The 25,641-nt window shown below is 40.1% G+C and overlaps 1 protein-coding gene across 1 annotated transcript in view; it reads left to right on the top strand.

Moving 5' to 3' along the window:
* Positions 1-25,641, top strand: part of necab2 (N-terminal EF-hand calcium binding protein 2) — a 97,474-nt gene that overhangs the window by 2,153 nt on the left and 69,680 nt on the right. Inside the window, exon 2 of the mRNA XM_058075642.1 lies at positions 5,258-5,282. Coding sequence (XP_057931625.1) covers positions 5,258-5,282 — 25 coding nt within the window. The remainder of the gene's footprint in view (positions 1-5,257; positions 5,283-25,641) is intronic.

Genomic DNA, 25,641 nt, shown 5'->3' on the forward strand with positions numbered 1-25,641 from the left:
TTTAGCTGCTCTATAGGAGTCCACAACTCATTACAAAGGGCCGTAAAATGAGCATAATAGGTCTTAAGTACTTGGGTGTACATTAAAACAGATTGTTTTCGCGAGAAGCGCGAAATCCAAAGAAATACAGCTGAATAGGTGCAGATTCTGGAAGAACTAGAAAGCTTTCTGTGCTGGTTATTGCGTGTAGCTGCTCTATAGGAGTCCACAACTCAATACAAAGTTCTCTAAAATGAACATAATAGGTCTGTATATTAAAACAGATAGTTTTTGTGAGAAGCACGAAATCCAAAGAAACACAGCTGAATAGGTGCAGATTCTGGAAGAACTAGAAAGCTTTCTGTGCTGGTTATTGTGTGTAGGTGCTCTATAGGAGTCCACAACTCAATACAAAGGGCTGTAAAATGAGCATAATAGATCACCTTTAATTTATGTATTTAGACAAACAACCATTCACACTCACATTATTAATAATTCATTTTATTTTTACCATATACAGTATCGAGGGCCAATAAAAAATGAGCTGCCGGCCAAGAAATGTCCCACATGCTGCACTTTGGAAACCCTTACCATAATTGGCGCATCCCATTGAACCCAGATCATCCAGAATAACCTCAGTCGGTGCAATTATGCAAAATGTTTTCGCTTCCCATGACTTATTTTTTTACAGTTCTACAGCTGTGTGGTACTTTCCTGGATTCTTGCATTCGTCACACTCTGATTGGCTGATAACCTTTTTAGACCCTCCTGCCTTCAGCACTAAACCCACTGACATTTTCTCCTCCTCTTATCGTCGCCTCTGCTTGAACTTTGAAATGTTAATCGTTTTTTGCCTTTTTCCAATATTATTGACCTCAGTGTTATTGGTGAGAATCCCAGTCTCAGGGGGTTTGAGTTATTACTTGTGTGTGTGTGTGTGATTTGTGTGGATGTGCCTCCAGGCTCCATTCTCCTCATTAAAGCCTTCCCGCTTGCCTGTTTCTGAACACCTTTCCTGTGTTTTTTATTATTTTTTTTTTTACCAGTCTTTTCTTTCTACTCTTAAAACTAATTCAATCATTTGTTGTGCCTTGCTTTTTACCTCTACTCTGTAAGACCAAGTACTTGGTCTCCGTACTTACATACTGTATAATATCGGCAAAAGTCAGGCGGTTCTCCCTTTTGCTTAATCCTTTTGTTGTCATTTTCAATTGGTGTTTCACTCACATAGTATACACACACACACACACACACACACAGACACACACCAGGCTTCTATTGTAACACCCCCCTTCTCTTTAGTCATTTATCTCTCCAGTAGCGCCATACTTTTCTGTTTTCTGCTTCCCAGGCAGCAACCACAATGCAGACCAATGCATAATAATAAGTTGGCATTTAAAAAAAAAAAATTGGGGCATTTCATGAATTTATGATATTATCTTTGTTACCTTACTTCCTCTTTGTCAGAGTCAGAAGGTTTCAGGTTCGGAGGTTGCATGTTCCCCCTGTCCCCTGTGAGTAATGACTAATAGTTAGTAGTTAATTTGTCAAAAAAAGTAATTACATTTGTTATAAAAATTACTCCTTTGTAAAACCTCCTAATTAGTTACCAGGGAAAGTAATGATTGTGTTACTTTTCGGAAAAAAGTATGCCAGGGAATTCGGATTCAGCTGATGATGCAATCGAACTAGGGTCTCCTAGCTGTGAGGCCTGCGTACTAACCACTCTCAACTTTCTGTGAGACCGTATACTACTACTACTACTTGGTACCCATTATGTCATTGTATGGTCATGTCACCTCATACTTTGGTACGGAGTGCATTATTTAAAAAAATAAAATAAAAAATAATAATAAACAAACCTTAAACTGTATTATGGAAAGCAGGAAGTGAACAAATGTAAAAATGTAAAAATGTAAAAATGTAAAAATGTAAAAATGTAAAAATGTAAAAATGTAAAAATGTAAAAATGTAAAAATGTTGTTTGTCTATATGTGCCCTGTGATTGGCTGGCCACCATTTCAGGGTGTACGAAGACAGCTGGGGTAGGCTCCAGCACCCCCGCGACCCTTGTGAGGAAAAGCGGTAGAAAATTAATGAATGAATGTGATGAAGTTATATGTAGTATTATGGTCACTAGCCTAGGTAATGACACAAAACATTGATTTATGTCATTATAAACCGAAAATAAGTTCTCCTCCTATTTCGTGTGGAAGTGGTAGGTTTTGGGATTCTTATTTTGTCTTTTGAAACCCTTTCTTTTGTTTAGAATAAATAAATTGGAGGCTAACTAGTTAGCTCTCAGTGCAGCTGTGGTGTGCATATACAGGCTAGGAGACCCAAGTTTGATTCCACCCTCGGGCATCTTTGTATGGAGTTTGCATGTTTGCGTGGGTTTTCTGCGGGTACTCCGGTTTCCTCCCACATTCCAAAAATATGCTAAGTTAATTAGCGACTCCAAATTGTCCATAGGTATGAATGTGAGTGTGAATGGTTGTTTGTCTATATGTGCCCTGTGATTGGCTGGCCACCAGTCCAGGGTGTACGAAGACAGCTGGGGTAGGCTCCAGCACCCCCGCGACCCTTGTGAGGAAAAGCGGTAGAAAATTAATGAATGAATGTGATTAAGTTATATGTAGTATTATGGTCACTAGCCTAGGTAATGACACAAAACATTGATTTATGTCATTATAAACCGAAAATAAGTTCTCCTCCTATTTCGTGTGGAAGTGGTAGGTTTTGGGATTCTTATTTTGTCTTTTGAAACCCTTTCTTTTGTTTAGAATAAATAAATTGGAGGCTAACTAGTTAGCTCTCAATGCAGCTGTGGTGTGCATATACAGGCTAGGAGACCCAAGTTTGATTCCACCCTCGGGCATCTTTGTGTGGAGTTTGCATGTTTGCGTGGGTTTTCTCCGGGTACTCCTGTTTCCTCCCACATTCCAAAAACATGCTAGGTTAATTAGCAACTCCAAATTGTCCATAGGTATGAATGTGAGTGTGAATGGTTGTTTGTCTATATGTGCCCTGTGATTGGCTGGCCACCAGTCCAGGGTGTACGAAGACAGCTGGGGTAGGCTCCAGCACCCCCGCGACCCTTGTGAGGAAAAGCGGTAGAAAATTAATGAATGAATGTGATGAAGTTATATGTAGTATTATGGTCACTAGCCTAGGTAATGACACAAAACATTGATTTATGCCATTATAAACCGAAAATAAGTTCTCCTCATATTTCGTGTGGAAGTGGTAGGTTTTGGGATTCTTATTTTGTCTTTTGAAACCCTTTCTTTTGTTTAGAATAAATAAATTGGAGGCTAACTAGTTAGCTCTCAATGCAGCTGTGGTGTGCATATACAGGCTAGGAGACCCAAGTTTGATTCCACCCTCGGGCATCTTTGTGTGGAGTTTGCATGTTTGCGTGGGTTTTCTCCGGGTACTCCTGTTTCCTCCCACATTCCAAAAACATGCTAGGTTAATTAGCAACTCCAAATTGTCCATAGGTATGAATGTGAGTGTGAATGGTTGTTTGTCTATATTTGCCCTGTGATTGGCTGGCGAACCAGTCCAGGGTGTACCTCGCCTCTCGCCCGAAGACAGCTGGGATAGGCTCCAGCACTCCCGCAACCCTCGTGAGGATAAATGATAGAAAATGGATTGATGGTACGCTTACAATACCATCTTTTGGTACGCATCCTACCACCTAGTGGGTGGTAGACAATGTATGAATGAAATGATGGACCTTTGGCCCCATTAGACGGCGGCTGATGCCTCCTATTTTTATGTAGCAGTGAATGAAAACATCCACACTAATAGTTTTCTAAGTTGATTAATGCATGAAATGAATTTGTTCCATACAAACGATCTCTTTCCATCCCATTCTGGCTTAATTCCAATTTGTTTACTTCATCAGTGGCTCCCCTAAATGCATTTTCTGTGTGTGTTTTGCTTTTTTTTTTTTTTTTTTTTGCTAAAGTACAGCTTCCTGGCAGAGGAACACGCAGCAATATAAAACACTGATGAAAGAAACCAGCCTCTGTGTTCTCAATACCGTAGAGACCGAAGCATTCACTTGTGCTATGAATTCATTGCCAGTGTTATACATGTATATGTGGTGTGGATACTATGTGGTGTGTTTGTACACGAGAGGGCATATATCATGATGAAGTTATGCAGATGTGGACTTGTGGACATGATGTAGTCAGACGTGCGTGTGTTTGTAACAAACATACAAAGCTGCATAAGTGCATCCCGTGACAGAATCTTTGTAGTCAGTCATCTTTGTATTTGTGGGAATTGGGAAGTGTGCCAAGTATGCATATGGGTCAATGTGCTTTATCTACTGCTGCAGTATCGAGCGTTGTGTACTCACTGTCTCACTTCTTAACTTCATTGGTTACAGTAGAAAGACATCTTGTACATCAAATAACACAGTCCATGGAACAGCTGTAACTTGTACAACAGTATCAATAGGAACATTCATTCATTCATTTTCTACCGCTTTTCCTCACGAGGGTCGCCGGGGTGCTGGAGCCTATCCCAGATTGGGGCGAGAAGCGGGGTACACCCTGGAGTGGTGGCCAGCCAATCACAGGGCACATATAGACAAACAACCATTCACACTCACATTCATACCTATGGACAATTTGGAGTCGCTAATTAACCTAGCATGTTTTTGGAATGTGGGAGGAAACCGGAGTACCCGGAGAAAACCCACGCAAACCCACACAGGGAGAACATGCAAACTCCACACAAAGATAGCCGAAAGTTGGATTGAACTCGGGTCTCCTAGCTGTGATGTCTGCGCGCTAACCACTCAACCGCCGTGCAGCCCCTCAATAGTAACATTCATTCATTCATTTTCTACAGCTTTTCCTCACGAGGGTTGCGGGGGGTGCTGGAGCCTATCCCAGCTGTCTTCAGGCGAGAGGCGGGGTACACCCTGGACTGGTGGCCAGCCAATCACAGGGCACATATAGACAAACAACCATTCACACTCACATTCATACCTATGGACAATTTGGAGTCAGTACTGGATCAGTATCTTTGAATGTGTTTGTTTCAAGTATTTGTACTTTTGGTCGCTACTTTGTTTGCCCGTCTCTTGTTTCTCCCTGATGAATGATCTTTTTGATGGCACCTGCCATCATGTGTTTGCATCCTAGGATAATATTACAACAGAAAATAGCAACACATAACAGAAATGTGGGCAAGATATGATGATGAAACATGATCAAAAACATTTCATTGATACTGATTCCTCTTTTCTTTGTGTTCACAGATCTTCAGAAGAGCCGACAAAGATGGTGAGTAGATTTGTTGATTTGTTATAATAAATGTATTATTATTTATTATAATAATTTAATAATTAATACTGTTATTACTAATTTTGGAAAATAATATACCTTTTATTGACATTATTCTGTGTAATTTTCTCAGAAACATCACATACAGTCATCCCTGGCTTTATCACAATTTAACTATTGTTACCTCACTATGTAATATTTAATAATAATAATAATAATAATAATAATAATAATAATAATAATAAATGATTCCTGTTTTGTGGATGACTATGGCATTATGTAAGTAAAAAAATATTAAATGACAAGTTATCTGTTGTATTCTGGTATACATACTGCATGGCTACTGAGTTGACATACCTTGACTGAGATGCAGTGAAAAAAAATGGTTGTCCTCTCATTGTGTGTGGAAGTGGTAGGAAGGAAGTGGCTTATTTGTCCTTTCCTCCCATTCTGTTTGAAACACTTTTAACTTTAGAATAAGTAAGTAGGACAGGCTAAAAGGTTAGCTCTGTAGCATGCTATGTTAGCGGCCGCCACCTGTTAAGTCCCTGTAGAGATCCCTTAAATAACCTGTGCAATGGACATCACTGTTTGGGCATCTTCTGTGTGGAGTTTGCATGTTCTCCACCTGCACGAGTGGGTTTTATCCGGGTTCTCCGGCTTCCTCCCACATGTATGTTAATTGGAGTCTAACAGCTAGCACGTTTTTATTATTATTGGAGCCCTGTGTGTCATTCTCTGAAGGACAGAAATGAACAAATTCTATCAAAAATTATATATTTTTGACCTCACAGCTAGGAGACCAGGGTTCAATTCCACTCTCGGCCATCTCTGTGTGGAGTTTGCATGTTCTCCCCGTGCATGCGTGGGTTTTGTCCAGGTACTCCGGTTTCCTCCCACATTCCAAAAACATGCTAGGTTAATTAGCGACTCCAAGGTATGAATGTGAGTGTGAATGGTTGTTTGTCTATATGTGCCCTGTGATTGGCTGGCGAACCAGTCCAGGGTGTACCCTGCCTCTCGCCCGAGGACAGCTGGGATAGGCTCCAGCACCCCCACAATCACAGAAATGAATTAATGAATGTCCTGCGCTCTTATTTTGAAATGACGCGTTTCCTGCTGGGGGTAAGATACAGCCACTTTACCCCAGTAGAATTATGTACAGCTGTTTGCAATTACAATTAGTTGGGTTCATAAAGCTGTTTCCACAGCGCCTTTTCGCTTGTCGTTTTTTTTTTTTGTTTGTTCCTGCACCTGCTCGTGCTTACTAAAAGGACTTTTAATTACACGCTGCGTCTTATCTGCATAGCGGGGGGGGGGGGGGGGGGGGGGGGGTCTAGCATTTGCGAGTACCACCACAAATCCTGGCACTCTCGACATGAAACAACACCCATATAGTCACCTCTTTCATTGTTGGCATGTGGGTGAGAATGCTGAGAGAAGCTGCAACTCTCTCTAGAAAGCCTTGACCGTGCTTTCAGTTTGAGATTCAGTTCATTCATTTAAGCAGTCGCATCTACGGCAAAAGCAAGATCTGTCAGCCAGTCTGCATCTGAAACCTGAGGGATGTCCTCCTTACACGGAAATCCCAGAGCTCCTCTTTTAAGTGCCAGAAACCTTTCAGCACTTTGCTCAAGCTTTTCCTCCAAAAATGCATTGACTGTCTTTGATTCAATGCTCTGATGAAGTTCATTCATTCATTCATTTTCTACCGCTTTTTCCTCACGAGGGTCGCGGGGGGTGCTGGAGCCTATCCCAGCTGTCTTCGGGCGAGAGGCGGGGTACACCCTGGACTGGTCGCCAGCCAATCACAGGGCACATATAGACAAACAACCATTCACACTCACATTCATACCTGTGGACAATTTGGAGTCGCCAATTAACCTAGCATGTTTTTGGAATGTGGGAGGAAACCGGAGTACCCGGAGAAAACCCACGCATGCACGGGGAGAACATGCAAACTTGATTTTTTCCTAGCTGTGAGGTCTGCGCGCTAACTTGACCGCCGTGCAGCCCAGTTTTTTTTGTTTAATTTTATCATTGGCAGCCAATGAAAACAAGCTGCAGGCCACAAATTGTCCCTGGGCCAGACTTTGGACATCCCTGGCTTAGGGTTTATTCTCCCATCTATCCCGAGTTATACTACAAATGCATTCCATATAAAATATAACATAACATAAAGCGATCACCTGATCTAATGGGACATGTCGTCTAATGCAGATTAGCCACTGCTGTTATCTTCTCTGGAGCAGCTGTACTAAAGATGGAGCACCTCCTTCCCTTCAGCCCTGCTGTGGTTGTTCCTTACAGCACATCTTAATGATAACAGTTTCTTCGGTACTGGTGCAGAAACACAGTGTCAAAAGGAGTAGGAGTTTCCTACTGTGGTTTATTACGCGGTAACTTTGATGTATGGAAAGTAGAGTGGAAAGAAAGAACAAACGAGAAGCTAATTTTAGCTTCCTTCCTCTTGGGAGAAGCCCGGGTAACTGTTTTAATGAGAGGGACATGGGGTTGCTGAAAGGAGAATAGGTAAAAAGAAAGAAAAGTCCATGGTAGGGAGTGTCACAGGACGCAGAGGAGGCAAGACATGACAAAAAAATGGTCAAGGAAATGAGTGTAGTGTAGTAGAAGAGTGTGAGGTGGACATTATGCAGCACCATATACAGTAAATGCATATAACTTGCTTCTGTAAGCATTTTTTCGTTTGTACTTGTGTGTAATAGAAACTGAATGTATTGTTGGCCCAACATCCTGAGGTCCCTGTTGCAAAAATGCACATTTACGAATCTTACTCATGGATGGATGGATGGAGAATTAGAAGAAACGTGCGTCCTGCAGATCCAGCTCTGGTTCTTTTGTTCACTCCCATAATATCACCCGCTGTGTTCCACTCTCTTTAACGAAATAGTACTTTCTCGACGGTTCATAGTATAAACAGCCAGTGGTTGGAGTGGCACCGCATCGCGACACAGCAGTCCTGGCACAGTGAGAGGGAACTACAACTGTAACCACAGAGCCTTATAACCATCGTCCAAAGTGAAACTAACTTACAGTACATCCCAAGTTAGAACTCTTTAGATCAAAGGCATTATGCATTTTGAAAAGTGTGAATGTCAAGAAAAGTGGGAATTTTTGGTACGTGGAAAATGGCATGAATGTCCTTAATTTGTTGAATGCTTTCATGTTGGAAAGGTCTGAATCAGTTGAGAAACTTGGAATTCTTTAGATCAAAGGCATTTTGCATTCTGAAAAGTGGGAATGTCAAGAAAAGTGGGAATTTTTGGTATGTGGAAAATGGCATGAATGTCCTTAATTTGTTGAATGCTTTCATGTTGGAACGATCTGAATCAGTTGAGAAACGTGGAATTCTTTAGCTCAAAGGCATTTTGCATTCTGAAAAGTGGGAATGTCAAGAAAAGTGGGAATTTTTCGTATGTGGAAAATGGCATGAATGTCCTTAATTTGTTGAATGCTTTCATGTTGGAACGGTCTGAATCGGTTGAGAAACGTGGAATTTTTTAGATCAAAGGCATTTTGCATTCTGAAAAGTGGGAATGTCATGAAAAGTGGGAATTTATGGTACGTGGAAAATGGCATGAATGTCCTTAATTTGTTGAATGCTTTCATGTTGGAACGGTCTGAATCAGTTGAGAAACGTGGAATTCTTTAGATCAAAGGCATTTTGCATTCTGAAAAGTGGGAATGTCATGAAGAGTGGGAATTTATGGTACGTGGAAAATGGCATGAATGCCATTAATTTGTTGAATGCTTTCATGTTGGAACGGTCTGAATCAGTTGAGAAACGTGGAATTCTTTAGATCAAAGGCATTTTGCATTCTGAAAAGTATGAATGTCATGAAGAGTGGGAATTTATAGTACGTGGAAAATGGCATGAATGTCTTAATTTGTTGAATGCTTTCATGTTGGAACGGTCTGAATCAGTTGAGAAACTTGGAATTCTTTAGATCAAAGGCATTTTGCATTCTGAAAAGTATGAATGTCATGAAAAGTGGGAATTTTTGGTATGTGGAAAATGGCATGAATGTCCTTAATTTGTTGAATGCTTTCATGTTGGAACGATCTGAATCAGTTGAGAAACTTGGAATTCTTTAGATCAAAGGCATTTTGCATTCTGAAAAGTGGGAATGTCAAGAAAAGTGGGAATTTATGGTATGTGGAAAATGGCATAAATATCCTTAATTTGTCTAATGCTTTCATGTTGGAACGGTCTGAATCAGTTGAGAAACTTGAAATTCTTTAGATCAAAGGCATTTTTCATTCTGAAAAGTGGGAATGTCATGAAAAGTGGGAATTTTTGGTATGTGGAAAATGGCATGAATGTCCTTAATTTGTTGAATGCTTTCATGTTGGAACGGTCTGAATCGGTTGAGAAATGTGGAATTTTTTAGATCAAAGGCATTTTGCATTCTGAAAAGTGGGAATGTCATGAAAAGTGGGAATTTATGGTACGTGGAAAATGGCATGAATGTCCTTAATTTGTTGAATGCTTTCATGTTGGAAAGGTCTGAATCAGTTGAGAAACGTGAAATTCTTTAGATCAAAGGCATTTTGCATTCTGAAAAGTGTGAATGTCAAGAAAAGTGGGAATTTATAGTACGTGGAAAATGGCATGAATGTCTTAATTTGTTGAATGCTTTCATGTTGGAACGGTCTGAATCAGTTGAGAAACTTGGAATTCTTTAGATCAAAGGCATTTTGCATTCTGAAAAGTATGAATGTCAAGAAAAGTGGGAATTTTTGGTATGTGGAAAATGGCATGAATGTCCTTAATTTGTTGAATGCTTTCATGTTGGAACGATCTGAATCAGTTGAGAAACTTGGAATTCTTTAGATCAAAGGCATTTTGCATTCTGAAAAGTGGGAATGTCAAGAAAAGTGGGAATTTATGGTATGTGGAAAATGGCATAAATATCCTTAATTTGTCTAATGCTTTCATGTTGGAACGCTCTGAATCAGTTGAGAAACTTGAAATTCTTTAGATCAAAGGCATTTTTCATTCTGAAAAGTGGGAATGTCATGAAAAGTGGGAATTTTTGGTATGTGGAAAATGGCATGAATGTCCTTAATTTGTTGAATGCTTTCATGTTGGAACGGTCTGAATCGGTTGAGAAATGTGGAATTTTTTAGATCAAAGGCATTTTGCATTCTGAAAAGTGGGAATGTCATGAAAAGTGGGAATTTATGGTACGTGGAAAATGGCATGAATGTCCTTAATTTGTTGAATGCTTTCATGTTGGAAAGGTCTGAATCAGTTGAGAAACGTGAAATTCTTTAGATCAAAGGCATTTTGCATTCTGAAAAGTGTGAATGTCAAGAAAAGTGGGAATTTTTGGTATGTGGGAAATGGCATGAATGTCCTTAATTTGTTGAATGCTTTCATGTTGGAACGGTCTGAATCAGTTGAGAAACTTGGAATTCTTTAGATCAAAGGCATTTTGCATTCTGAAAAGTGTGAATGTCAAGAAAAGTTGGAATGTCATAAAAAGTGGGAATTTATGGTATGTGGAAAATGGCATGAATGTCCTTAATTTCTTGAATGCTTTCATGTTGGAATGGTCTGAATCAGTTGAGAAACATGGAATTCTTTAGATCAAAGGCATTTTGTGTTCTGGAAGAAAAAAATGTGAGAATTTTTTGCAAACTCCACACTGAGATGGCCGAGGGTGGGATTGAACTCGGGTCTCCTAGCTGTGAGATCTGCACGCTAACCACTTATAGAACTTAGAACTTATTTTGAACAAAAACAACCTGACCGCTTAGTAATAAACACCATGAATAGTTTCAGATGTAACATTAAGCTATCTAAATATAACAATAAAGGCAATAAATTGAACTTAATAGATTCTTTGTGATTGAAAAAAGCAACTTTGGAACTCATGCAAGAGAAAATGTAATTACAGCACATCTCAGCTTAGCAGTTCTCACATGTCGGCCTTTAGATACATCGGACTTGAGCATGAGGATAAATTATTTTTCAGTGAGCTGATGGCTTTTTAATCCTGCGTTCGTCACCCTGTGACTCATCCATTGTCTGCTAATTATCATTAGTGTGTTTGGCATAATGACAGCGAGCAGACAGGTTTTAGGGAGGCCTGTTTATCTCTGCTGTCAAGACTGGGAAGAAACACAGCATTGCAGCTAAGAAGCAAATGGTAGGTTGAAGCTGCTTCCTGCAGTGTGACAAGAACATGACTGTTTTACTACCGTTTACTTAGATCACAGAAAAACCTTGAAAGATTATGTGTAGCTACTACTGTATGCATCAGTATTAGTTTAAGGCTTATGTTTATATGTATGTTTTTTTGTATGTGCAGAAATTATGACCTGTAAAGATCAGTGATATAGATCAGGTTTAAATGTACTCATCTACTTCTCTGAGTAGATGAGCAGGACAGATTTCTATTAATAAAGATATTTATTTGTATTATTTTATTCAGCAAGGACATTTTGTGATTAAAAATACATTAAGAGGCTGCATGGCGGTCAAGAGGTTAGCGTGCAGGCCACACAGCTAGGAGACCCGAGTTCAATTCCATCTCTGTGTGGAGTTTGCATGTTCTCCCCGTGCATGCGTGGGTTTTCTCCAGGTACTCCGGTTTCCTCCCACATGCTAGCAAAAACATGCTAGGTTAATTAGCGACTCCAAATTGTCCATAGGTATGAATGTGAGTGTGAATGGTTGTTTGTCTATATGTGCCCTGTGATTGGTTGGCCACCAGTCCAGAGTATACCCCGCCTCTCGCCCAAAGACAGCTGGGATAGGCTCCAGCACCCCCGCGACCCTAGTGAGAAAAAAGCGGTACAAAATGAATGAATGAATTATTTTGGATTATTTTATTCAGCAAGGACATTTTGTGATTAAAAATACATTAAGAGGCTGCATAGCAGATGAGTGGTTAGTGCGCAGACCACACAGATAGGACACCCGAGTTCAATTCCACCCTTTGCCATCTCTGAGTGGAGTTTGCATGTTCTGTTCTGTTTTCTCCGGGTACTCCGGTTTCTTTAATTGGTGACTCCAAATTGTCCATAGGTATGAATGTGAGTGTGAATGGTTGTTTGTCTATATGTGCCCTGTGATTGGCTGGCCACCAGTCTCTCGCCCGAAGACAGCTGGGATAGGCTCCAGCATCACCTTCCTTGGAAAGTATAACCAGTAATGCACCGGATAGTACAGTATGTATGTAAGATGTACAGTATGTATAGTTAGTATGCTGATGATAATACCATGAAAGATTGATGAAGAGATTGCCAAGAGGAAGTCATTTGTAGCTACTTTGACTCATCAAAGACCCCCCCCCCCCCCAAACCACAGAAGTCAGGTTTTTCCCAGGTCACAGGTTAATTACAGTTTATGTCGTATAACAACATTTGGTCCTGCTATGTTAATATTAGCAGAACCAGCTTTAGCTATTATGCTCCATTCAAATGGAATCAACCACAATTTGCCCTTGAACTTAAATCCCTCATTCATTGTGGAGAGTTTAAATCTGAAATCAGATGATTAATGTGATTCTTATAACTAAATTCAGTTTATTCTTGTTGTTGTATTTTGCATTCCGGGCCTGCTATTTATAAATGTCTCCCTTGTAAAAGAGACTTTAATCTCAATGAGAATGACTGCTTGGTAACATACAGATAAATTTATGAGTTGGGTTGTGAGCCAGCATGCTTTGATATATACTTTATTATCTCTGCCAAGATCAAACGTGAGATGCATTGTTTTGGTGGTTGGTTCTCCCTAGTACGTAATTAGCTGGATTATGTAAAACAACACACAGTTGCTTTTCCGTTTATTTGAAAAAATGTGCACGTTTGGTGAAGAAATAGGTATCATTATTATTATTATTATTATTAATAATAATAATAAAACCCCAAACTAAACAAAAAAGACTTGATATCCATCAGATGTGTTTATATATACGTACCTGTATCTATATTATTATTATTATTATTATTATTATTATTATTATTATTATTATTATTATTATTATTATTATTATTATTATTTATTAAATATTATTATTATTTATTAAATATTATTATTACTAATAATAATAATGACAAGCACATTATTATATAGAACATTATTTTATAATATAAATAATAAAAAAAATAATAATAATATAGGTACAGGTACGTATATATAAACCACATCTGATGGATGTCAAGCCTTTTTTTTTAGTTTTGGGTTTTTTTCCACTCATAAAGACAAACTAGGTGATGATTTTTGAATATTAACACATAATGCTAGAGGGAGTAACTGATAATTAGGTCACAGAAAGAATGGGATTTTTTTTATATTTTTTTGACATAATTGGAGTTCTACAAATGATATAGATATGTTTCTGTCAGAAGACATGGCAGATTGTCAGTGAGCCAGTCAGAAGAGTGCCGTGTGTATCTAATTACCTGCAGATGTTAATCACAGACGTTGCCGCCAAAAAGCCCCAGAGTACACCTCACTGAGTGAAAATAAAGAGGTGTTCTGTCAGGAATTTCCCTCCCTTGGGGAAATATCTAAAAAATTTAATTTGGGGATTTCCCCACACTGAACAAAGAAACAATATCAACGAAAAAAAACAAAACAAGAAAAGTTAAGGAGGTAAAGGGGACCAATGATACACATTTCCGGCCATTGTATTGAGTTCATGACTCCTGTAGAACAGCTACTCATAATAACCCGCAAAGAAAGCTTTCTAGATCTTCCAAACTCTGCACCTCTTCCAGCAGTGTTTACTTGGGTTTCCTGCCTCCTGTGCAAATGGTCCACTGGTCCACTTTTGTTTGATTACTTACACAAATAAACATAGTTAGGACACTGACAAATTTGTGCTTTCTGCTCGCCATTCTGACGAATACTCACCAATTCATTATAGTATATGGTAATGGTAATGGTTTTATTTCATTTGAACATGCATCAGATTACAATTGAATGCATCACATAATCAGTTCACAGTTCCACATGTCCAAAAGGAGTAGGAAGAAGCAAAGCTTATTAAATCCTACCCCTCCATCTGGTACTTTTACAATCAGTAACTGTTACATTTGTTCACTTCCTGCTTTCCTAATATAGTTGAAGTTTTAAATTTTAATTTTAATTTTAATTTTAATTTTAATTTTAATTTTAATTTTAATTTTAATTTTAATTTTAATTTTAATTTTAATTTTAATTTTAATTTTAATTTTAATTTTTTTATTTTTTTATTTTTTTATTTTAACATATAGCACATCCTGACTGGATGTCAGATCATATTTCTCCTCTCTTGTCGAGAAGTATTGGATGACATTTTTAGCTAATTGGTTATTTTTAGCCTTATGCATTATTTTAGCTCTTTGCAGATTAAGTTTAAGTACTTGCGATTTTAGAAATCACAAATTTTGTATTTTTTTGTATTATAATTCCAGTACTTCAATTAAACACTGTACATATACTTACCACTTCCTTTCTATAAAATATGCTCGACTTAAATTCTTAACGTCAGTAATAAAGGAATTATCTGCAGCGGTGCTTGAAAAGTCAACTATGTCAATGTCACAAGCGCCGAGGTTGCCATGGTGACCAAAGCTACAGTATTTGATTGGCAGTCCTTGATGATCAGAAGCATCTCCGTATTTGTTCTCCATCTTGGTACAGAATCTGGCTCCAGCTGTCAATTCCACGAGTTTTTCTCTCCTAATGAGTTAACGGTCTGGAGCTGCCACTCAGGAGAGGATGTGTGCGCTCTGGTTAGTATCTCTTGCACACCCGCAGTGTATATTTTTAGAAGGTGTGGGGGTCTTCTGTTATGAGATGAAAGCACCAGGGGGACTTAAGACATGACATTTACATGCCATCATTAGCTCCATGGCCTTGCCGGGTGTGTCTAAATCTGTGTGTTTAATGTGCACGTGATAAATAATAAACTGGCTCAGGAACAAGATTGACATTTATTTGTAATTTTTTTTTTTAAATACCTCCACCAGCAGGCGTAAAACAGCACTGATTAATTGTAATTAGCTGTAATGTTTGTGATCGAGACGGAATCTAACAAGTGGAAATAAAAGTAAAAAAATCAATTATTCCGAGTTTTTGAAAGAATTTCACTTGAAATCTGCACATCACCTCTGTTCAACCGACTACAATAAACCACAAAACCACTGCGTTGCCCCTGGCTGCAACGTGACCTACTGTTTCCATGGCAGCAAACATAACCGCTCCTTATTCCAGGTAGTTATTTTTGGTTCAGAGTCTCTGAGCATTACTGGGACCAAATGTAGCTCAATTTCATGCCAGGTGAATTGTGGTATTATAGAAAAAAATACCTTTTTTGGGTTAATTTGGATCATTTTAATCAGCATTTGTAGTACTTGTCCCATAATAGTGACAAAATAAACAGTAAAGTTTTGTTTTTTGACTGTCCTGTTAAACAGTTTAATTGTGAATATGACTGAACGGTGGTCTAGTGGTTAGCGTGTAGACCTCACAGCTAGGAGACCAGGGTTCAATCCCACCCTCGGCCATCTCTGTGTGGAGTTTGCATGTTCTCCCCATGCATGCGTGGGTTTTCTCCGGGTACTCCGGTTTCCTCCCACATTCCAAAAACATGCTAGGTTAATTGGCGACTCCAAATTGTCCATAGGTATGAATGTGAGTGTGAATGGTTGTTTGTCTATATGTGGCAACCAGTCCAGGGTGTACCCCGCCTCTTGCTCGAAGACAGCTGGGATAGGCTCCAGCACCCCCGCGACCCTGTTTTTTAACTGTCTTGTTTGACAGTTTAATTGTGAATATGACTGAACGGCGGTCTAGTGGTTAGCGTGCAGACCTCACAGCTAGGAGACCAGGGTTCAATCCCACCCTCGGCCATCTCTGTGTGGAGTTTGCATGTTCTCCCCGTGCATGCGTGGGTTTTTTCCGGGTATTCCGGTTTCCTCCCACATTCCAATCAGTCAGAACAGTCCAGCACAGAATGAACAGTGGACTCTGGGATGATTGTTATATTTTATTTATTTGGAGAGTACATGGTCAAGACAAAAGAAAAAAACAAAATGACTGGGAGAGAGACAGCTCCTGAAATGGGGTTAGGGAACCCGGGACAAACAGGTAGAGAAGACGATGCAGAAAGCAAAGACGTGACAAAACAATAACAACATTGATACGATACTTGTTTGTATGGATGGAAAGGGAATGACGGCAACAACAACAATACCATATCCTGCTTGTGCTTGTTTTAATGTGATTCAAGAGGGGATAATTAAATGGTGATAATGCAGAATAATCTACAAATTTAAGTTGGATAATAAAACACATAAAAAGACATTCATTCATTCATTTTTTTACCGCTTTTCCTCACGAGGGTCGCGGGCGTCGCTGGAGCCTATCCCAGCTGTCTTCGGGCAAGAGGCGGGGTACACCCTGGAATGGTCGCCAGCCAATCACAGGGCACATATAGACAAACAACCATTCACACTCACATTCATACCTATGGACAATTTGGAGTCGCTAATTAACCTAGCATGTTTTTGGAATGTGGGAGGAAACCGGAGTACCGGGAGAAAATGCACGGAAAGAACATGCAAACTCCACACAGAGATGGCCGAGGGTGGAATTGAACCCTGGTCTCCTAGTTGTGAAGCCTGCATGCTATAAAAATACATTAATAAGTCAATTACTTTAGTAATCATCACTCGGTGAATGTCTCCTACAAAGTCTGGGGGTACGTGAAACCAGTCCAGGGTGTACCCCGCCTCTCGCCTGAAGACAGCTGGGATAGGCTCCAGCATACCCACAACCCTCATGAGGATAAGCAGTATAGAAAATGAATGAATGTATTCCACATTTAGTGAAGAATAATTATTGAATAGGCGGCACGGCGATCGAGTGGTTAGCGCGCAGACCTCACAGCTAGGAGACCAGGGTTCAATTCCACCCTCTGCCATCTCTGTGTGGAGTTTGCATGTTCTCCCGGTGCATGTGTGGGTTTTCTCCGGGTACTCCGGTTTCCTCCCACATTCCAAAAACATGCGACTCCAAACTCCAGTCCAGGGTGTACTGGACTGGTCGAAGACAGCTGGGATAGGCTCCAGCACCCCCGCGGCCCTCGTGAGGATGAATGAATGAATGAATGAATGAATAATTATTGAATAATCTTGGTCAAGGCTGCATGGTGGTTGGTTAGTGCAGTGGAGTGGTTAACGCGCAGGCCACACAACTAGGAGACCCGAGTTCGATTCCACCCTCGGCCATCTCTGTTTGCATGTTCTCCCCGTGCATGCGTGGGTTTTCTCCGGGTACTCCGGTTTCCTCCCACATTCCAAAAACATGCTAGGTTAATTTTCGACTCCAAATTGTCCATAGGTATAAATGTGAGTGTGAATGGTTGTTTGTCTATATGTGCCCTGTGATTGGCTGGCGCCTGAAGACAGCTGGGATAGGCTCCAGCACCCCCTCATGAGGATAAAAAATGAATGAATGATTTACAACCTACTTGTTAGAGGTAATAACTGCCTCACCTACACGTAGTCTATAAAGCTTTTTCTTTCCGAGCCCTGTCAGTGAACGGCGGGGCTCTAAACATCTGTAGTCTGTTTTGGTAAAGCACTTTAATCATGTTAGCATTCTAGTTTTATATTACATTTTTTCCATCCACACCTGGAGCTGCGCCGCAAATCCAACACCACAGATGCTTCCTTTATTATTGCCAAACTTCTTCAGTTGTAGTACTCATCATATGGAATATAGTCAAACATCTGTTACTTACAAACATCAGAATTCCAACACATTACTTGTGTGTGCTGGTGTGTATTAATAATCCATTCATGGACGTTGATTGTTTAACCTAAAAGCGAGGATTCGCTTATCAGCATCCTCAAAGATGTTCAGATGTCATCACTGCATTGTCGTTTATCAACAAAACATTGGCGCCGGAGGACATCTTGTAAAGATATGTTGTATCAAACCGCAGCCTGAGGGAAGTAGATTAAAAATGCCAAAACATTGTTATCAGTTGTTCATTCATTCATTTTTCCGTTTATCCTCACAAGGGTTGCGGGGGTGCTGGAGCCTATCCCAGCCACCTTCAGGTGAGAGGCGGAGTACACCCTGTACTGGTGGCCAGCCAATCACAGAGCACATATAGACAAACAACCATTCACACTCACATTCATACCTATGGACAATTTGGAGTCAATTAACTTAGCATGTTTTTGGAATGTGGGAGGAAACCGGAGTACCTGGAAAAAACCCACGCATGCACGGGGAGAACATGCAAACTCCACACAGAGCTAGCCGAAGGTGGAATTGAACTCGGGTCTCCTAGCTGTGAGGCATGTGTGCTATAAAAATACATTAATAAGTATTTTGAATGAATAAATGAATGAATGTATTCAACATTTAGTTAAGAATAATTATTGAATAATCTTGGTCAAGGCTGCACGGTGGTTGGTTAGTGCGCAGGCCTCACAACTAGGATACCCAAGTTCGATTCCACCCTCGGCCATCTCTGTATGCACGGGGAGAACATGCAAACTCCACACAGAGATGGGACCGAGGGTGGAATTGAACTCGGGTTTCCGCTAACCACTCGTCCACCGTGCAGCCCTGTTATAAGTTGTCATTGGGAAAATTGATTCGGTACTGGTTTATTCATGATTGTCTCTGAATGCTGTTGTATTTGTGATTTATTTATCATGGCAGGAGAAAATCTTGACTTATTTAAGGTGTGTGGTTGTTAGATGATGAAGACAACAACAGACGCCTCAGTCGCTGAATCCAAACATAATTACCAAATTTGTGTCACAATGTGGGACTAAAAAGGCTTCTGTGCTCATCCTCAGCCTAGCTTTAAACTCTTATCTTCTCTGGAACCCAGTGGTTGCCTTCATTGGGAGGTATGCTGGAGACAAAAAAATGTTCTTCCCCACTGAGGGCAGGAATTGCAAGATAAACTTGGACTTGTGTTGCTGTCTTTTCATTTTAGCAAGTTTGATGCATAATTCAAGGGTCACGGCTCCATCAGTAACAATGCATATTGGATTGTGAGGGGTATGATATGTTCTATGATCTATGCACACTGCTGAAAACAAGTGACGGCAATTTAGCATGAAAACCTATATTATTATTATTATAAGATGCTAGTGATGCTGCAATCAGAGATGACCCTTTGGAGTTATTGTTGCACGCTACAACAGATACCACATTAGCTCGTTAGGAATCAACACTGCATTAGCTGCCAGCACCAGGCGGGCTGCTATGGCAAATATTATCAGAAAAAGTGTGTTTTGGGGCTGCATGGCAGTCGTGTGGTTAACGCGCAGACCTCACAGCTAGGAGACCCGAGTTCGATTCCACCCTCGGGCATCTCTGTGTGGAGTTTGCATGTTCTCCCCGTGCATGCGTGGGTTTTCTCCGGGTACTCCGGTTTCCTCCCACATTCCAAAAACATGCTAGGTTAATTAGCGACTCCAAATTGTCCATAGGTATGAATGTGAGTGTGAATGGTTGTTTGTCTATATGTGCCCTGTGATTGGTTGGCGACCAGTCCAAGGGTGTACCCCACCTCTCGCCCGAAGATAGCTGGGATAGGCTCCAGCACCCCCCGCGACCCTCGTGAGGAAAAGCGGTAGAAAATGAATGAATGAATGAACTACAGACCAAATGGTCATACATTTTTAATAGACCGCAACACCAAAACAACAAAAATGTACCGTAGCTTTAACAAAGTACAACAAGGCATGTGATTTTGCAAAAAGCAAGAGATCATGCAAAAAAAAAAAAAGTCCACAAAAGCATGTTGTGTGTCAGAAAGGTTTCAGGACTGGTGTCACAAAAGTTAATGCAAACAGAATCCTTCCAGCTCTGTCGTTATGGCCATGTTGATGTTGTTCACGTCTTCAAAACCGATATCCCTTGGGCTTTGGAAAGAAAAAAATCACATGGTACGTTCGGTTGAATAGGTTTGCTGACTCAGCATGGCGGTGTTGTTCTGGAACAAGAACTATTGGATGCTCCGCATTGTGAGCAGGCACGTTGTCATGGTAAAGCAGCCTCGAGGTGTCCTGCCTACACCTCGACTCACTCACTGAACCAAAGAAACGCCGCGGGATCTCTTTGTAGACATGATGGTTGATGGTCTGACCCTGTGGTAAGAACTTGCCCCTCGGATCGAAGAATGCAATCAACATCAACAGTCCCGTATGTTCTATGTTGGTTGCCCCAAGAACACGTCGGCATATCCGTTTTCACGGAGTATGTGAACGATCGTTAACGCCCCCCATTGCCCCGTGTGATAATGTTAACGACAACAAGGTCGACACGACACGCTAAACTGACCTTGTTTCACAAACGGACATTCTATTATCTGCTATTAAACACCATCACGCTGCATTAAAAAAAAAATCACCATTGCGGGCAACGACAGTCAATTATTAGCTGGTGAAGTAGCATATCTGGCTGTTAGCAGGAACCATAAAACCTATTTGTGCAAATGAGACATCCCCTGAGGGAGCAGGAGAGGCTGCCAGTGGGTTTCAGATAGTTGGATGTGCAGTGGAGGCAGGCATTGAAATGCATCATCCTTCAGAGTGTAGTGAAATATGGCAATTACCCGCCATCATCATCATCATCATGATAGCACCCCGCCACATCCCCCAAAATACATACGGTACACATACACACGGTTCCTCGTGACTCTGCATATAATGCACATCAGATGCTTGAATTAAATATGTTGTGCAATACTGTGTGCCTCCGCACACTTAATAATGGCATTGATAATGATTACATAACATAAGCTGGACAGAAATATTTCAATAATGAACAAAGCAAAATTGGTTCTCAATCATAAATCACTCCACACTCTTTATTGCTCTCTGGTTCTACCATATCTTACTTATTGTGTGGAAATATGGGCTAATAACTATAAAAGCAATCTTCACTCGATGTACTGCAAAAAAGGTCAGTAAGGATAATTCATAATGCCGCCTATAGAGAACATACTAACTCCTTATTTCTAAAATCACAAATACTTCAACTTGCTGATATAGTTCATCTTCAAACAGCTAAAATAATGCATAAGGCTAAAAATAACCAATTAGCTAAAAATGTCATCCAATACTTCTCTACAAGAGAGGAGAAATATGATCTCAGGGAAGAAGTACATTTGAAACACTTATATGCTAGGACTACGTTAAAAAGCCATAGCATTTCAGTATGTGGAATCAAACTATGGAATGGATTGAGTAAGACCCTCAAACAATGCACAACGATGAGCCAATTCAAGAAACAATACAAGCAGTTGATGTTTGCTAAATACAAGGATGAAGAGTCTTGAACCAGTCATGATGTGCTATATACGTATATCACTATATTGATTATTATGTCATTGGATGGTCATATCACCTCGTACTTCGGTATGTGACAAAAAAAAATAAAAAAATAAAAAATAATAAAAATAATAATAAATAAATAAATAAAATAATAATAAAATATAAAAGGTAATTAAACTATATTAGGAAAGCAGGAAGTGAACAAATGTAACAGTTACTGATTGTAAAAGTAAGAAAAACAAACTAAAAAAACTTAAACTATATTAGGAAAGCAGGAAGTGAACAAATGTAACAGTTACTGATTGTAAAAGTAAGAAAAACAAACAAAAAAAACTTACACTATATTAGGAAAGCAGGAAGTGAACAAATGTAACAGTTACTGATTGTAAAAGTAAGAAAAACAAACTAAAAAAACTTAAACTATATTAGGAAAGCAGGAAGTGAACAAATGTAACAGTTACTGAGTGTAAAAGTACCAGATGGATGGGTAGGATTTAATAAGCTTTGCTTCTTCCTACTCCTTTTGGACATGTGGAACTGTGAACTGATTATGTGATGCATTCAATTGTAATCTGATGCATGTTCAAATGAAATAAAACCATTACCATTACCAAAATAATAGTGTAACTATAACAGGTCGAATAACAGGTCTTTTTTCTTTAAAAACACACACACACATTATCCATCCATCCATTTTCTATACTGCTTATCCTCATTAAGGTTGCTGGAGCCTATCCCAGCTGACTTTGTGCGAGAGACTGGGCACACCCTGGACTGGTCGCCAACCAATCGCAGACACACGCATTATATGTTTATATGGTTATATGGACGATTCTGATCCCGATCATCCTGAGTGAAATCAACCGATACCAATATGGATCACATACATGCAATGTAAATGTTTAAACCTACTACTGGTCACTTTAGGTTTGTATGGAACAGATGTTTGTGAATTCATCCAGGTCATTCCATTCTTAGAACATTGAATTGATCCAACTGGACAGTCCAGGTGGCTGTCTTAGAAGATGTTTCGCCTCTCATCCGAGCAGGCTTCATCAGTTCATGCTCAAAACCAGTTCAGACAGCTCTGTCTTACAGATGCTGCAAGGTCAACAACACATCTCGGATGGCTTTTTTTTGGTCACGTGTTGCTAGTAGGGTTGTGAATAGGGGTGTAACGAGTTATGATTTATGGTTGGCCATACAATTCAAGGACACTATTGGTCAACAGAAGCCTCCTGGATTGAAAAGAATCAGCCGTATGTCCTTAGATTAATCGATTGTCCGACAGTTAACAGTCCGTCTCTTAAACAAAGTGAGAGACTGGGCTGCTGATTGTTGCGTGTGCTCCTACAAATTAAAAGCAGGAAATGAATACATAGCCACCATCTAGCAGAACGATTCTGGAGTTTGTGTTTCAGAGCATTTCACAGAGCAAATAAGCATAATAATTGATACATATTTGGGACCAAATATGAGGTGAAAGAAAAAGGGGGAAGCAAGAAGAGTAAAACACAGCATTAATTAAAATGTCAATTCACAATTGTTGTCAAGCTTTGTTCTTGCAGTGCTGACATTTACATGCACATGTTCTGACATTCAGGACAAGCAGTATTGAAAATGGATGGATGAATGGATGTTCTGACATTCATGATTCCATTTTCACTTACGGAAATCAATGTCAGGTAGCCGTCACATTTGACATTTAGATCATTGGAAAAAGACTGATTTAAAATGTAGAAATATGTACTGGAAAGATTTTGTTTTTTTGTGGGGGTCTGGGTGGAGACCCCTGACTTACCTTAGATGAACTCCAGTCCGGTGGAGCTAAGGAGAAGCCGGACGTGTGGCAACCTCTCCTGCTCGAGGGATAGCGCTCATTGTCGGACACACTTTGTCAGAGGAGCTGTTGCTGCTGTAAAGATCAGAAGCCGGAAGTGAAGGCGCCACATGGTGTTTGTCGGATATTTCACGACCATGTGCTGAAATGCTGTTGACATATATTATTATTTTTTTATTTTTATTTTTATTTTTATTTTTATTTTTATTTTTATTTTTATTTTTATTTTTATTTTTATTTTTATTTTTATTTTTATTTTTATTTTTATTTTTATTTTTATTTTTATTTTTATTTTTATTTTTATTATATTTTTCTCTTGCTGGGAATCACCAAACACAATAAATTCTACTTGAGCTTATTTTGTAAACAGAGGAGCAGAGCTTGGGTTGAGGACAGAGAGTTTATCTGGCTTACAGCCATGCCCATATAAGGAAGTCCGGCCCTCTGTGACATCACAAAAGGTCAGTTTTACCACTCTTTTTAAAACCGAGCGTTTTGAGCCATGCCAAACTTTTTTCAGGGCTCACTTCCAAATGCGCAAACGTCATTATCTGAAACGTTGGCATCGTTTATCACGAGAATACAACATTTTAACTACATTTATAGGTCATAAAAGATGAAAAGGCATAATAGGGCCCTTTTAACATTATAATAGTTACATAATGTGTTATGTTCATTCATTCATTAATTTTCTACCGCTTATCCTCACGAGGGTCGCGGGGGGTGGGGGGGGGGGGGGGGGGGTTGGGGCCTATCCCAGCTGTCTTCGGGCGAGAGGCGGGGTACACCCTGGACTGGTTGCCAGCCAATCACAGGGCACATATAGACAAACAACCATTCACACTCACATTCATACCAATGGACAATTTGGAGTTGCCAATTAACCTAGCATGTTTTTGTCATTATTATTTTAGATTGCTAGTCTTTTTCTGCCTTGTGATTGGCCGGCGACTAGTCCAGGGTATACTGGAGTCAGCTGGGATAGACTCCAGCATACCTCTGTGAACCTAGGATAAGCTGCATAGAAAAAGAATGAATAGATGATTTTATTTTGGACTCTTCTGAGCAGGTCACGACCCATACATTGAGAATATGGTGTTTCATTTTTTCCTCTGCGTTTCAATAAAGATATTTCAAAATAACACATTTTACAGCTTTAGTAATAACACAGTGAAACCATTACCAAGGTTATCATACTGTCAGAATCTCATACCAGCCCATGGCTAGTGCTAAGTGAGATGCCAAGTAATTGTGTGTGTGTGTCTGAGAGATTATTTGTTTTTTTTTTGTGTGTGTGTGGAGTGTGTGGGCTGTGATGATGGATAGGTAGCAAAAACACAAGGTGACAGCCGAGTTCTATTAACTTTTGTTCCTAATCTATGGTCTGTTTAAACACACACAAGCACACAAACGCACTATCGTGGTATCGCATACTCAAAGTAGCACAACGGTGGGAGACCAGCTAGGAGACAAGGGTTCAATTCCACCCTCATCCATCTCTGTGTGGAGTTTGCATGTTCTTCCCGTGCATTTTCTCCGTGTACTCCGGTTTCCTCCCACATTCCAAAAACATGCTAGGTTAATTAGTGACTCCAAATTGTCCATAGGTATGAATGTGAGTGTGAATGGTTGTTTGTCTATATGTGCCCTGTGATTGGCTGGCGACCAGTCCAGGGTGTACCCCGCCTCTCGCCCGAAGACAGCTGGGATAGGCTCCAGCACCCCCGCGACCCTTGTGAGGATAAGCGGTAGAAAATGAATGAATGAATGAATGTTTGCCAGCAGATGAGTGGTTAGCACGCAGGCCTCACAGCTAGGACACCTGAGTTCAATTCCACCCTCGGCCATCTCTGTGTGGAGTTTGCATGTTCTCCCCGTGCATGCGTGGGTTTTCTCCGGGGGGGAATTTTCCTCCCAAATTTTCCTCCCACATTCCAAAAACATGCTAGGTTAATTAGTGACTCCAGGTTGTCCATAGATATGAATGTGAGTGTGAATGGTTGTTTGTCTATATGTGCCCTGTGATTGGCTGGCGACCAGTTCAGGTTGTACCCGAAGACATTGGGATAGGCTCCAGCACCCCCGCGACTCTCTTGAAGAAAAGCGGTAGAAAATGAATGAAATTACGTCAAACAAAAGGATGAAGAAACAATGTAGAACGCCTATTTAGGCACAGTGTGTAAAAGT

This window comes from Doryrhamphus excisus, chromosome 6, assembly GCF_030265055.1.
Source record: "Doryrhamphus excisus isolate RoL2022-K1 chromosome 6, RoL_Dexc_1.0, whole genome shotgun sequence".
In the NCBI taxonomy this organism is placed as follows: domain Eukaryota; kingdom Metazoa; phylum Chordata; class Actinopteri; order Syngnathiformes; family Syngnathidae; genus Doryrhamphus; species Doryrhamphus excisus.